This window comes from Xenia sp. Carnegie-2017, unplaced genomic scaffold (genome assembly GCF_021976095.1).
Source record: "Xenia sp. Carnegie-2017 unplaced genomic scaffold, XeniaSp_v1 HiC_scaffold_16, whole genome shotgun sequence".
Classification (NCBI taxonomy): Eukaryota; Metazoa; Cnidaria; class Anthozoa; order Malacalcyonacea; family Xeniidae; genus Xenia; species Xenia sp. Carnegie-2017.
Window position 1 is genome coordinate 769,399 of NW_025813469.1, and position 13,439 is coordinate 782,837.

Here is a 13,439-nt window from a genome sequence, read left to right on the forward strand (position 1 = left end):
CGTGCTTTTTTATTAGTGCATGATGTTTTCTTTTGAACAATTAGTATTACTTGTGTTTTTGAAAGACAATCAATCCATGGAACCATGACGTTAAAATCATTTAATGTTTTCGTGTCATTTTTAAAGGTTTCTTTCTGCTTTCTATTCCATCACTGCTAACGAAACTTTAGTGCACAATTGGAGTCTTGAGGTTCGAGACATTACTTATCAAGAAATTTTTCCCGCATGGTCATTTAAAACCTTGGAAAACTTTGAATTGTTTAAGGTTGTTTTAGCAAGACGTTGCATTCTGTTATTGGAGGAAAACTCGTGTCCAGTCTTCGTACACGTTGCATAATTCAGTAAGTTGCGTATGGAATTGAATAGAGAAGTTAACACATTGAGGAACAAAGTTGTTTCAGCATGGCGTCTTATCGTGTTGAAAGAAGTTATTTTATTTTCTTTATAGTTCATGTAACTCAGTTAATTTTTTTGGAATGCGCCGCGATTCCAACTATTTCAAGAAATACCAACGTTTTACACCAAAAGAGCGTTTCTAGAGAGAATGAACAAGGTAGTTATATTGTAATCTATGAATAGACATTGCTGTATGCCATATGTGTTTTGGAATATTAAGTTTGTTCTCGTCATCTCGAATCATACATGTATGAAATTGAAATTGATTTTATTAAAAATAATTTTATTTTGCAAAGAAGGGCATTTAATTTTAAAAATCTTCAGTTAACAATGTATAATTTGTTTACTTGTCGAAGTAAATAGATACTATATATTTTCGCTAGATTATTAATGAACAACTATTGTTTGCTATTGCAAGGATAAAATCAACAATGGTTTTTTAGGCAGTTATGATACTATATACCATTTAATCAAGTACACAACATTGATTCTGTGTCACATGTTATTGTTGCCATTGTTTTTTCAGGAAACATTTCTGTTTCAGAAAAGAATTGAATTTCTAAAAAAAATTATGTTTCATTAGGCAAGGTTAGAATGATGCCAAAGATAAAAGATAGGGCAGGGCTGTCTTACAAATTAAAAATGATGAAAGATGTCGTGAAGATATACAAGATTTTTGTTCAGCTGCCAATCAGGATAAGGGAAACTACGAGTTGTTGTTGTGTTTACAAAACCAAATCAAGGTAAAATGATTAAATAATCAATATTGTTTCAGCTCATCTTGAACTGCACATTGTACGCTCTTTAAAATTTGTCATGGTGAAAGCCATATTTGGTTACCAATGTTACCCCATTTGATGAAAATTTTCCCGTGAGATCTCAGAGTTAAAAGTTGGCATACCAGCTGTATGGCATTAAAAGTTCTAAACAATTGACAATGTTTTGGGAAAGTAGATAGAGATATTTAGTACTTTGATGTTGTTGAAAAGACAACATAATAGTAATGTGGAAACATCCCAGATTTCTTTACTGCAGTTTTGGACAGCTTGCATTGGTCAATTTGGGACGGCTTGCAAACCACCAGTGTGCAAATTAACTGTGTGCAATGTGCAATTTGCACATCGTTTTAGCTAAAATGAAAACAATTACACATCACTTTTTCAAACGATGTGCAAAAATCAGTGGTTTTAACGAAAAACACTGTCGTAAATCATATGAATTTGTTCACGTTTAAAAATATTAATTTAGCAATTAGCGCTATATAATAATTAACGTAATATCACTTTGATTATGCCTATAAAGAAACACTTTTATCAAAAAAATTGCACATCGTTTTTTCTGAACTAATTCGCACACTGAAAGCACTATTCAATGTCTTGATATGTTTTTTTTGTTCTTTCTTTTAGGAGGATGAATTGTCTGATGAGTGTCATCAGGTAGGAAATATAAATGAAGAAAATCTGTTTAAAATTTCCTTTTTGTGAAGGACATATGTTCATTTCATGCAGGCATTGTGGGAATACAAAAATCAACTTATCAATAATCCTATATTTGAAGCACCAGCTGAGGCACTATGTCAAGATGTTTGGAAAAATGTAAGTGCCATTTTCATCTACATATGATGGGTTGCTTTAGATCTTTGATGATTCCTTAGTGTGGCACGTGTCATTTAAGGCATTTATGATATGCAAGTAGAAAATATATAGCATGTATTTCTTGTTATTGATTGCAGATTGATGAATGCAAAAATGTTCAACCCAAAACTGGTGAATTAGTGCCATGTTTGGTAGAAAATAAGGATCAAATCCAAAACAAACGTTGTAAACATGTTATCAATAAACTGGCACAGATATTATTCACTGACTATCGATTGTTGAAGCATTTTTATCAAGAGTGTGATGAAGATGTAAAGAAATTTAAATGTGGTAGAATTGATGAAAAAGATGAAGGTGTAAGTATAACCTTTGTTAATGTATGTGACCAGTTCTATATACAATGCTGTTACGAATCTTAGAAAACATAATTCACATGGCGAATGGCTAAAAATCGTCAAGTCCTAAAGAGTTCCGGCCAATTGCAAATGCAATTGCGCTTTTAAAGGCAATATCTAGATTTGTCACCATGACAAAGTATTATTTTTTCACACACTTCTGCAAGCACGATTGTGAATCTGTGTGGCGAATGGTTTATATTATGCAAAGCCCATTTTGTTGTTGCATTTACACAGCTTGAAAAGAGTCTCACTCGCCCATGCGGATGGATCACTATATAAACTTATGTAACTGAGTTTTTAAGACTGTTTAGTTTAGGCTACTCTAAGTAGCAATGTAACCGTACCTAAGTAGCAATGTAATCGTACCTGTATTAGTTGTTTAGATGAGAATAAATGTGAAGTTTGTGGTTGTAGCAGCTCCCAGTTGTGTGTGAGAACTCTCTGTTATTTTGTTTTTTCTTTTTTTAAAATTTAACCCTAGTATTGTAATTATATGTGTACATGTGTAAGAACCATGGAATTTTTTAATGGAACTTAATGATAAGTTTGGTTTATTTTTCATTTTTAGGAAGTTCACACACAAGGATCAACACTTGAGTGTTTGGAAGAAAATGAAGAAAATCTCACGAAGAGTTGTCGTCATAAAGTATTCCGAGTTGCCGAGCTGCAAAGCGATGATTATCATATGAACAGAGCATTGTACTATGCTTGCCGCGGTGATCGTGAACATTTCTGCTCAGATGTTGAGGCTGGTGAAGGAAGAATATACGAGTGCTTGAAGAAGAATAAGTTTTCTAAAGAAATGTCGCATGAGGTGATGAAAATTCCTCAAAAAAAATAACAAATTTTATTTTACTTCAACTTTAATTAAAGTCTACGATTTTATTGCTAAGGCAGATTTTTTGCCTGATGTAATTACGCACTATTGTTAGTTATTTATTCATTTTTAGTGTCAAGAGAAATTGACCACAAAGCAAAAAATAGAATCGAAAGACCACAAGGTAGATATAATTTGATGAACGTACTCTGATTTCATTTGAATGTATTAAGATGAATCCAGGGGGATTAATAAGTACATATGTGAATAATTAGTTGATAAATGTGTTAATGGTTCTATAATACTTGATGTACGTATGCTTGGATGTTTTTCTTTCATCTTTGTTCCATGGTTAGAGAACCTGTCTATATTTAGTAATGTTTATTGTGATGCTTCAAAGACCATGTGCTGTTTTTATGATTTTTCTTGTTATTGTAAACATTTTTAGCCATCATGTTAATTTTTTATGATGTATCATATGACGTATAGGCAAATTTCCCGTTCATGCAAAGTTGTGAGAGTGCAATGCGCGAGAATGAATGCGAAGCAAAAGGTGAAACGCCGGCTGAACTTGCCAAAGTCCTGTTATGTTTGGAAAAGGCTATTTTGAATGGTAAAGGAGCTTTATGGAAAGCTTGAAACTGATGTGAGACTATATTATCGTTGAAATTTGTGTATGTGTTTGTTTGTTTGCTTGTTTAGGAGCTGAAGTTGACGGTACATGTCGACAACATATGAAAGACATTCAACAACAATTAATGCAAGATTATTCAATAAATCCAGATATTGTAGCCAATTGTGAAACGGAAATTAAAACGTTTTGTCGTAAGGTAGAAAAAGGTGGAAAGACTTTAGATTGTTTGATGGAGAAAGCCATGGAAAAGGAAGGAAAGGATAATAACATTGAATTTAGCGACAAATGCTACAATGCGGTTTGTAAACGTTAAAAATTATTTTACAGGAACGATCAACGATATATCCTAGAAAACGTATTTCAATGGCGTGCAAGCGTCTAGTTTTTGTATCAAGATCTTGAACAGTTTGGGGAAACGAGTCAAAGCTAATATTCAACATGCTTATTTTATTTCTCTTGTTGTATAGATTAGCAATCTTTTAAAAGAGACCGGCGCTGGAGGAGATTTTAAAGTTGATGCAACGTTACAAAAAGCGTGCAAGGAACCTGCACGCAAGTTATGTCCTGAGGCCAAGAATGATATGGGGTAATGTTTTGGTTAATTTATCCTACAAGAAGTGAAGTGGGCAGAAATTTCTTGTATATTTTCCTTTACTCTTTGCATGCATACATTACGTGAGAAATTGATCGTTGATAAAATTATTACAGCGTGTTATCGTGTCTTATGGAAAATTTTGAAAGTAAAGATCTTGCAGGTGCTTGTCATGAACAGTTGTTGCATTTACAGTTCTTCATGGCCAGGGATTTCCAGTAAGTAACGTATCTAGAGTTGGTGTGTACTATATTGTCCTTGGAATAACTACATTGTCCTTTTGTGTACTATATTGTCCTTGATGTATACCTTATTTTCCTACGTTATTCATCATTTGTGGTACATTTTCATTGTTATTAACAACAGCACTGATCTCTGGTATAAACTTTATGTACTATATTGTCCTTGATGTGTACCTTATTGTTCTACGTTATTCATCATTTGTGGTACATTTTCATTGTTATTGACAACAGCAATGATCTCTGGTATAAACTTTATGTACTATATTGTCCTTGATGTGTACCTTATTGTTCTACGTTATTCTTCATTTGTGATACGTCATCATTGTCATTGACAACAGCACTGATCTCTAGTTTAAACCACAATATGCTTGAAATATGCTACATTATATTTGAAATGTACTTTTTTATCTTCGAATTATTTTTCACTTAACTGCAATTTCATTCATCCTCGGTAGATTGGACGAGTCTGCTTATCAAGCATGTCATAGTGATGCTGATAAACTTTGTAAAAATCCTCACTTTGGCAACGAAGACAAAGAAATTGCTCCTCAGGCGATGACGTTATCGTGTCTTTATCGTCATATGTTACCGAACATGAACCCCGATCCTACGCAAAAGGTTTGTCCCAGCCCCGTCCTTTAACAAAGCGTGTTTTCTGAAAAGTTTTATCTCTCATACACAACCAGCGATATTTATACTAATACGTCCATACAAATCGTGCAGGTCTTAGCTACAAGATCCATATATATACTTACACGTCCATACAAATCGTACAGGTCTTAGCTACAAGATCCATATATATACTTATACGTCCATACAAATCGTGCAGGTCTTAGCTACAAGATCCATATATATACTTATACGTCCATACAAATCGTGCAGGTCTTAGCTACAAGATCCATGTATATACTTATACCTCCATACAAATCGTGCAGGTCTTAGCTACAAGATCCATATATATACTTATACCTCCATACAAATCGTGCAGGTCTTAGCTACAAGATCCATATATATACTTATACGTCCATACAAATAGTGCAGGTCTTAGCTGCAAGATCCATATATATACTTATACGTCCATACAAATCGTGCAGGTCTTAGCTACAAGATCCATGTATATACTTATACCTCCATACAAATCGTGCAGGTCTTAGCTACAAGATCCATATATATACTTATACCTCCATACAAATCGTGCAGGTCTTAGCTACAAGATCCATATATATACTTATACGTCCATACAAATAGTGCAGGTCTTAGCTGCAAGATCCATATATATACTTATACGTCCATACAAATCGTGAAGGTCTTAGCTACAAGATCCATATATATACTTATACGTCCATACAAATCGTGCAGGTCTTAGCTACAAGATCCATATATATACTTATACGTCCATACAAATTGTGCAGGTCTTAGCTACAAGATCCATATATATACTTATACGTCCATACAAATCGTGCAGGTTAGTTCGGAGTGCGTTGCTGTAGTGATGAAAACGATGCATCAACGTGCTGCGGATGTTCGCCTCATGCCTCAAGTACAGCTAAGATGCATCACAGATCTGGCAAAATATTGCTCAGAAAACGTCGAAGAAAGTGATGTAAGTTAGTCGTCTATAAACAGCAACTTTATCCAATTTGTGCAAGTGTTGTTTTTGACATAATTTCATGTATTTTATACTACCAGAAAAGGAAAGTAACTAAAATATTTGTTGGACAATTTAAGCAATTGTCTCATGAACCTGAAAAATTTCATGAAAATATTTCAGGTTCATGAGACAATTGCTTAAATTGTCCAACAAAGTGCGAAGATCATATCTACATTTAATTTCAAACACCGCACTGCATAAAAAACATTCTTTCGTAAAATATTTCCCTAATACATTGCATTCATGAAATTTCTCCTTGGAAAGCAACTAACTATTTGTGGATCCATCTCGTTTGGTTTAATTTATAAATTTTGATTGTGAAGGAACTCAAATGTCTACAAGACAACATGGAAAAACTGAGCGACACGTGCAAAGAAAGTATGGAAACTCTAACAGAAGAAGAAAGTGAGGTTTGTATCACATTCCTTTTAAAGATTCACTTTTTCTTTGATTTATGATTTGACCGGGTAAGTTTATGTTTAATGTAACATGCGTTGCGTTGCTTGTAATGGTGAATATGCTGCTTCATTCTGTCTGCAAGCAATCTCGATTTCATATGAAAGAAGCGTAACATTCAAACTGTTGAAATGACTATTAAGTCAGTGCTGTGGCACATAATGCTCCTAAATTATCCTCTTAAGTGGCACATAATGCTCCTGAATTATCCTCTTAAGTGGCACATAATACTCCTGAATTATCCTCTTAAGTGGCACATAATGCTCCTGAATTATCCTCTTAAGTGGCACATAATGCTCCTGAATTATCCTCTTAAGTGGCACATAATACTCCTGAATTATCCTCTTTAGTGGCACATAATACTCCTGAATCATCCTCTTAAGTGGCACATAATACTCCTGAATCATCCTCTTAAGTGGCACATAATACTCCTGAATTATCTTCTTAAGTGGCACATAATACTCCTGAATTATCCTCTTTAGTGGCACATAATACTCCTGAATTATCCTCTTAAGTGGCACATAATCCTCCTGAATTATCCTCTTAAGTGGCATATAATACTCCTGAATTATCCTCTTTAGTGGCACATAATACTCCTGAATTATCCTCTTAAGTGGCACATAATACTCCTAAATTATCCTCTTAAGTGGCACATAATACTCCTGAATTATCCTCTTAAGTGGTACATAATACTCCTGAATTATCCTCTTAAGTGGCACATAATACTCCTGAATTATCCTCTTAAGTGGTACATACTCCTGAATTATCCTCTTAAGTGGCACATAATACTCCTGAATTTTCCTCTTAAGTGGCACATAATACTCCTGAATTATCCTCTTAAGTGGCACATAATACTCCTGAATTATCCTCTTAAGTGGCACATAATACTCCTAAATTATCCTCTTAAGTGGCACATAATACTCCTGAATTTTCCTCTTAAGTGGCACATAATACTCCTGAATTATCCTCTTAAGTGGCACATAATGCTCCTGAATTATCCTCTTAAGTGGCACATAATACTCTAAATTATCCTCTTAAGTGGCACATAATACTCCTGAATTATCCTCTTAAGTGGTACATAATACTCCTGAATTATCCTCTTAAGTGGCACATAATACTCCTGAATTATCCTCTAAAGTGGCACATAATACTCCTGAATTATCCTCTTAAGTGGCACATAATACTCCTGAATTATCCTCTTAAGTGGCACATAATACTCCTGAATTATCCTCTTAAGTATCTAGTAATCCATACTTACCTTGCGGATTGCATCATTATTTTAAGAAAATAACGATAAGTTTCAATAGACCTTTTCTGGTTCTTGTAGTTAAATCATGCGTATCATTTTATAGTCATAATAATACTTTTTAGGACATAGATCTCGACAAATCACTCGTGAAACATTGCTCTGAAATGGTGAAATTCTTTTGCTCTGTAAGTAAATTAAAAAATCGTTCAACCACAAGATATCGCTATTCCTATACATCACGCACGCACTCCACTTACTAGATTTGTTGTCTTCACTTGGTTCCAGTACTTTTATGACGTTAAAACTTCGCAATGTGTTGTAGGATCTGCTCAAACGTAACGATGCTGACGGAATACTTCCCTGTCTTTACAATAATAAATACGATCACGAGATGGATGATAAATGTCGTGCTGAACTGGAACACAAGCAATTGGTAGAGATTTACCAGAATAACAATGAAATATTAAACCAATTTCATTTAAATACGACCTCAATTCTGTTTCTTTGTGATTTAGATTGAGATGAAAGACTATCGTTTTTCATCCAAGTTCAAAAAAGCATGTAGACAAGATGTCCAGGATAATTGTAACACTGCGAAATCCAAGTATATATCCATATTTTCCATTCGTTAGGATGTTTTTAGCTCATCTTCGATATTAAATGTTTGTTGTAATTGTGCTTTTAGAGCCGACGTTATCAAGTGTCTGAGCCTTAAAGTTCGCAGTGCTGTTGTTGATGGAGAAAAGCACACAATATCAGGGGAATGTCGTAAACAGTTGAATGTTGAAAAACTACGTCAAGTACGTTTAACATTTAGCTTTGTTTCCAATTTAAAGATTTGCTTCAACTAATTATTTCATTTAGTTGCTAATTTAGAGATTTTTTCAATTTGATTGCCAATTGATTCAAATAATTTTTTAACGTAACTGCTAATTTAGAGATTTTTTCGACTTAATTGCTGATAATTTGAAGTCAATATTTCAATTAATTACCAACTTAGGGATTTTTCAACCCCTCTTCATGAACAAAATTGATATAGGTGCGTTTCCCGGGTGGTTGTGGACCTAAGTGTTTATGTTTGCTAAGCACGAACATTAAATGTGAAAGTGAATATGATATTAAATTGATTTAATTATAATTAACTACTATGGTGCTTCCACTTTTTTTAGGCTGAAGACATAAAGTTTGATCCTGAATTATATGGCGCATGCGCTGATGACGTAAAAAAGCTTTGCATTCACAAACATGAAAATGGTCCAGCGGCGGTATGATAAAACTCGTGACTATTTCTCTATTATTGCTTTAACTTTGTTTTAAAGTGTGTCGACATAAACAGCTCGGTCGTTTTTTTCTTTTTTGCTTGAATTTGTTAAACTTACTTTTAAGATTACAAAATTATCTCTGATTCTTAGTAAAAAGCATTTACTCAAGATTGCAAAATGTCACTTAAATCATTTAAGTTTGATCATATAAATATAAATCTCTGAATAATGTATTAGTCATCCTGAGAAATGTAAGTTGAAAATGTAATTCTCCGTCTATTTGTCTGTAAAGGTTTTAGAATGTTTGAAAGAGTTTCAAGATCAGTTATCTGACGATTGTTCCAGACGAATTTTTGAACGAGAGGTATGCACCACTGGTTATAAATTTTGAGCATTTTTAGACATCGTGAAACGCACCTTATGATTACGGGACTGTTTTTCTGATCCATATTATTTTGTTCATATCAATTCACGACTTCAGTTCTTATTAAAGACTTTATGTTATCGTCTGTATAAAGTGTGAGATGGATAGATATGTACATAGATGGATGTTTATGTACGTATGTCCAACGATTGTTGGATGTTTAATAAAGATGTTAAAATATAGAATAGAAAATTTTTACTGTAATGTACTAATTACGCAGTTCTGCTTTATTAATTAACTGATATAATATTTTATTATATCTTGATTATTCTGATTAAAGTCACGATTGTCATTTACAAATCTTAAATATATAGAAAAAAGAAGTCTCTAATCCTAAACTTGATGTAAGACTGTTCAAAGTGTGCAAGCCATTGATCAAGGCAAGTGTACAGTTAATATTAGCGAGGTTCATTCCTGGACACGCTGTGATCGTAATGTGGCTTTTTCGTGATAATTTCTATATAGAAATTCTGCAAGGATGTTTCACCAAATAAAATCCTTCACTGTCTTGAAGAACACAAACGTGATATGGGTGACTACGAGGAGTAAGTCAAGGATATAATCATATTCTTTATTGTCAAATCTTTCAAACTTTTTTTTTTCTTAAAAGATGTCGCGAAATGGTATTTACTCGTCAGAAAAATGCTCTTAAAGGTATTTAAATTCTTCGTTATTACCCTAGGTTTTTGTGCAATTTTTGTAATGGTTATAAGCAGTTGTATTGTTATGATGTCATTAGAAGTTGTATTTTTATGATGTCATTAGAAGTTTTACTGTTATGATGTCTTTAGAAGTTGTACTGTTATGATGTCTTTAGAAGTTGATGTCATTAGTTGTACTCTTAACATGTCATTAGGAGTCGTATTGTTATGATGTCATTAGGAGTCGTATTGTTATGATGTCATTAGGAGTCGTATTGTTATGATGTCATTAGGAGTCGTATTGTTATGATATCATTAGGAGTTGTATTGTTATGATGTCGTTCGGAGTTACATTGTTGTGAGGACTTGATGTAGTGATCTTTAGAAGTGTCATTTTTATGATAAAAGTATCATTTTCATTGATATTCATTGAAGTTTTCCTGTAATGAAATAGCGAATATTAAATTTTGTTTTGTAGATATTGAACTGATGCCTGGTTTGGCTAAAGCATGTCACAAAGATATCAAAGATTTCTGTCATGAAGTTACTCATAATGATCAAATCATACCTTGCTTGAAGAAGAACATTAAGGTATTTTTTTACTCATAATCATCAACAAATACTCTTCTTGAAGAGTACTAATACCTTAATATCCAATAATGATATTTTTATGTTCTTGTGTAGAAACTATCTAGCAACTGTGAAGAATTTGTAGTAAATTTAGAGAAGGAAGCTGCCTTAGATTATCGTCTGAATCCATCTTTAGCCAAAGCTTGTGCAGATGAGGTTTGTATTGGAGAAGAGAATTTAGTAGTTTAAAAAACGTTTTTCAATTTTTCTCGTGATGTCATATACCTTCGTGAGTCTCGCGCGTGTTTCACGCACATTTCATCTGCAGATTGAAGCACATTGTTCTGATATTAACCCCGGACATGGAGAAATAATGGAATGTTTAAGAAACAATTACCAAGACATTAAAAACACAAAATGTCGAGCGGTACGTTTTAAGGACTTTGTTAATGTGTATTTTTAAACGATACAAAGATATGTAAACAAACGCAGGTGACTGTTTGATGTCTGTGTGTTTTTTGTGTGATGCAGGAGATAAAAGAAGCGCTTATTGAAGAACGCACTGATATCATGGCCGACCCTCTTCTTCATGAAACTTGCTTTAGAGCGGCAACAAGATTTTGTCATGAGATCAGTCATGGTCGAGGAAGAAGTGTGTTTGCTTAATTGTTTACGTAAATTTATGTTATATAAAATCATCATCATCATCATCATATCTTTTCGCTTGCGCGTGTTGTAGCAATCAGTCGAAATCAGGGACGGCACGTGAAGCCTTGCTACTTGTCCCCCACCAAATTTCCCTCACATGGCTTTGGTCAACCCGGGCTAGGTTTACAGACACATTTGCCAAATGTGCCACGAGCCGGGATTGAACCCGCGCCGTCTGGCTTGCAGCTCACGCAATTAACCATTCAGCCACCCGCCCCACACGTTATTATAAAATAACAAAAATGGATGCGATTTCTCTGTGAATCTTGTTTTTCTCTCACTTTATGGTCGATTTCATTTTTTATTTAGTTTTACAATGTCTTTTGGATGCTTTGGAAAAAGGACAAATAAACAAAGGAGAATGCAAAACAATGCTAAAGTCACGGAAAGAAATGTGGTCTGGCTTTCAGGTAAATCTTTTGTTTATGTACATTTCTAGGAAATGTCACAAAAAGGTCTCAATTTTTTAGAGGTATACTATACTGTGGTTTACATGTTTGTAGATGTAGATCGTCCGGGTTAGTGAAGTCGTGAGAACTTCTGTAGATGTTAATGTTCTCTTACGTTTCGACAACCTTAGCGGTAGTCATCTTCAGAGTCAAGATTCAGGACTTTACTAACCTGGACGATCTACGTTCGCAAACATGTAACGATACTCCCGGAATTAAACCATTCACTTTATTGTGGTTTATGCTACTCGTGTTGTATTTTATGTATGCATGACGTAGCTATGATGTCATGCATCATTTTTAGAGATTTTGCTCACGTACAACATCAGTTGATGTTCATTTATTTTGTCTATAGCTCCCGCCACCTGAATCTTTCATTGAACTTGCTGCAGTCATAAATACTTCTCCACAAAGAAATTATTTCTTCATCGTGTTTTCTTGTGTTTTGGCCATCATTTTTGTCGGCGGTCTTGTTTCTGGACGTTTAACCAAACGTGTTGCGCGCGAAGTGAAAAATCGATAAGTCTTAAAGGCTTCTGTGATATACGAACATCAAATGAACGAGGTATAATGACGACTTGTAGAAACTAATAAAAGTAAGGCGATGTAGTTGTATTCGGTGTTTGATTGTATCTAGGTGTTAAGCTCATTCTCGGGACATTGTCAAATAATCGGAAGCATTTAATCATAAGCGTCTTTATGTTTTATCAACATATATATATGTATTTAACTGTCGCTTGCTAATATATAGTAGCAGGAAAAAGCGGATGATTATTTTTCAAGCACAACGTGAATGGTGTTTTAGTTAAGTGTCAGTTTGCTGTTTCCAAAAATTCTGGACTGATTTCTTCATTAAAACAACTTGTCGATCAAACGATTTTAAACCTTTACTAGATCTTCTTTTTAAGTTTTGACTTTAAACACTCCTGAAAATCTTAATTTGTTTTTATCAGATCCTAAATTTTAATGGGACACGAAAAAAGAAAATAAACGAAAAACAAGAGCGACTTTCTACTAAATATTTTTGTTGTCGTTTTTGTTGTGTTTCTTAATGACAAAGTGCCACTGGAAAAATACCAAGATCTCAATCATCATTGTTATTCAAGACACATACCATTTAATCTTCTTGCTTATATTAACATAATAGTTGTAGTTTCGTGGGACTGAAATACATGGTGTACTTTCTCTCTAGTTTTTGTGTTTTCTTTTCACTTAGTTTTTGTAGACTTTTTCGTAATAGTCGATCGTATACTTCAAGTTTATTCCAAAACCATCATCAGAGAATCATCGTAGTTTGAATCCTAGTATTCATGTGTTATGTATACTTCAAGTTTTTAGAGCTTTCAGAGCAAATG

The 13,439-nt window shown here is 33.8% G+C and overlaps 1 protein-coding gene across 4 annotated transcripts; it reads left to right on the forward strand.

Annotated features, from left to right (window-relative positions):
- The first annotated feature begins 176 nt into the window (after positions 1-176).
- On the forward strand, positions 177-13,275 carry LOC124436796 (Golgi apparatus protein 1-like). Of its 4 annotated transcripts, XM_046986767.1 has the most exons (31): positions 177-190; positions 266-341; positions 449-553; positions 980-1,139; positions 1,803-1,832; positions 1,905-1,991; positions 2,129-2,347; positions 2,958-3,203; positions 3,340-3,390; positions 3,696-3,819; positions 3,909-4,138; positions 4,308-4,426; positions 4,549-4,650; positions 5,130-5,292; positions 6,140-6,277; positions 6,649-6,735; positions 8,153-8,215; positions 8,353-8,463; positions 8,546-8,634; positions 8,716-8,830; positions 9,200-9,295; positions 9,585-9,656; positions 10,031-10,096; positions 10,182-10,261; positions 10,327-10,370; positions 10,836-10,948; positions 11,042-11,143; positions 11,256-11,354; positions 11,459-11,579; positions 11,945-12,045; positions 12,440-12,968. In XM_046986767.1, exons 8-31 carry the CDS (start codon positions 3,075-3,077, stop codon positions 12,605-12,607), a joined length of 2,583 nt encoding a protein of 860 aa, XP_046842723.1. In that variant the 5' UTR covers positions 177-190; positions 266-341; positions 449-553; positions 980-1,139; positions 1,803-1,832; positions 1,905-1,991; positions 2,129-2,347; positions 2,958-3,074; the 3' UTR covers positions 12,608-12,968. The 4 variants fall into 4 exon arrangements, with proteins under 4 accessions (XP_046842723.1, XP_046842722.1, XP_046842721.1 ...); XM_046986766.1 differs by lacking the exons at positions 177-190; positions 266-341 and adding an exon at positions 13,038-13,275 and having other exon boundaries at positions 351-553; positions 12,440-12,649; XM_046986765.1 differs by lacking the exons at positions 177-190; positions 266-341 and having other exon boundaries at positions 351-553.
- The last annotated feature ends 164 nt before the right edge of the window (positions 13,276-13,439 follow it).

Coding starts and splice junctions, on each gene's coding strand:
- LOC124436796 (XM_046986767.1), top strand. CDS start 3,075: ATGAACAGAGCATTGTACTATGCTTGCCGCGGTGATCGTGAACATTTC. Junction 6,736..8,152: donor TAACAGAAGAAGAAAGTGAG/GTTTGTATCACA, acceptor AATACTTTTTAG/GACATAGATCTCGACAAATC. Junction 9,657..10,030: donor GACGAATTTTTGAACGAGAG/GTATGCACCACT, acceptor TTAAATATATAG/AAAAAAGAAGTCTCTAATCC.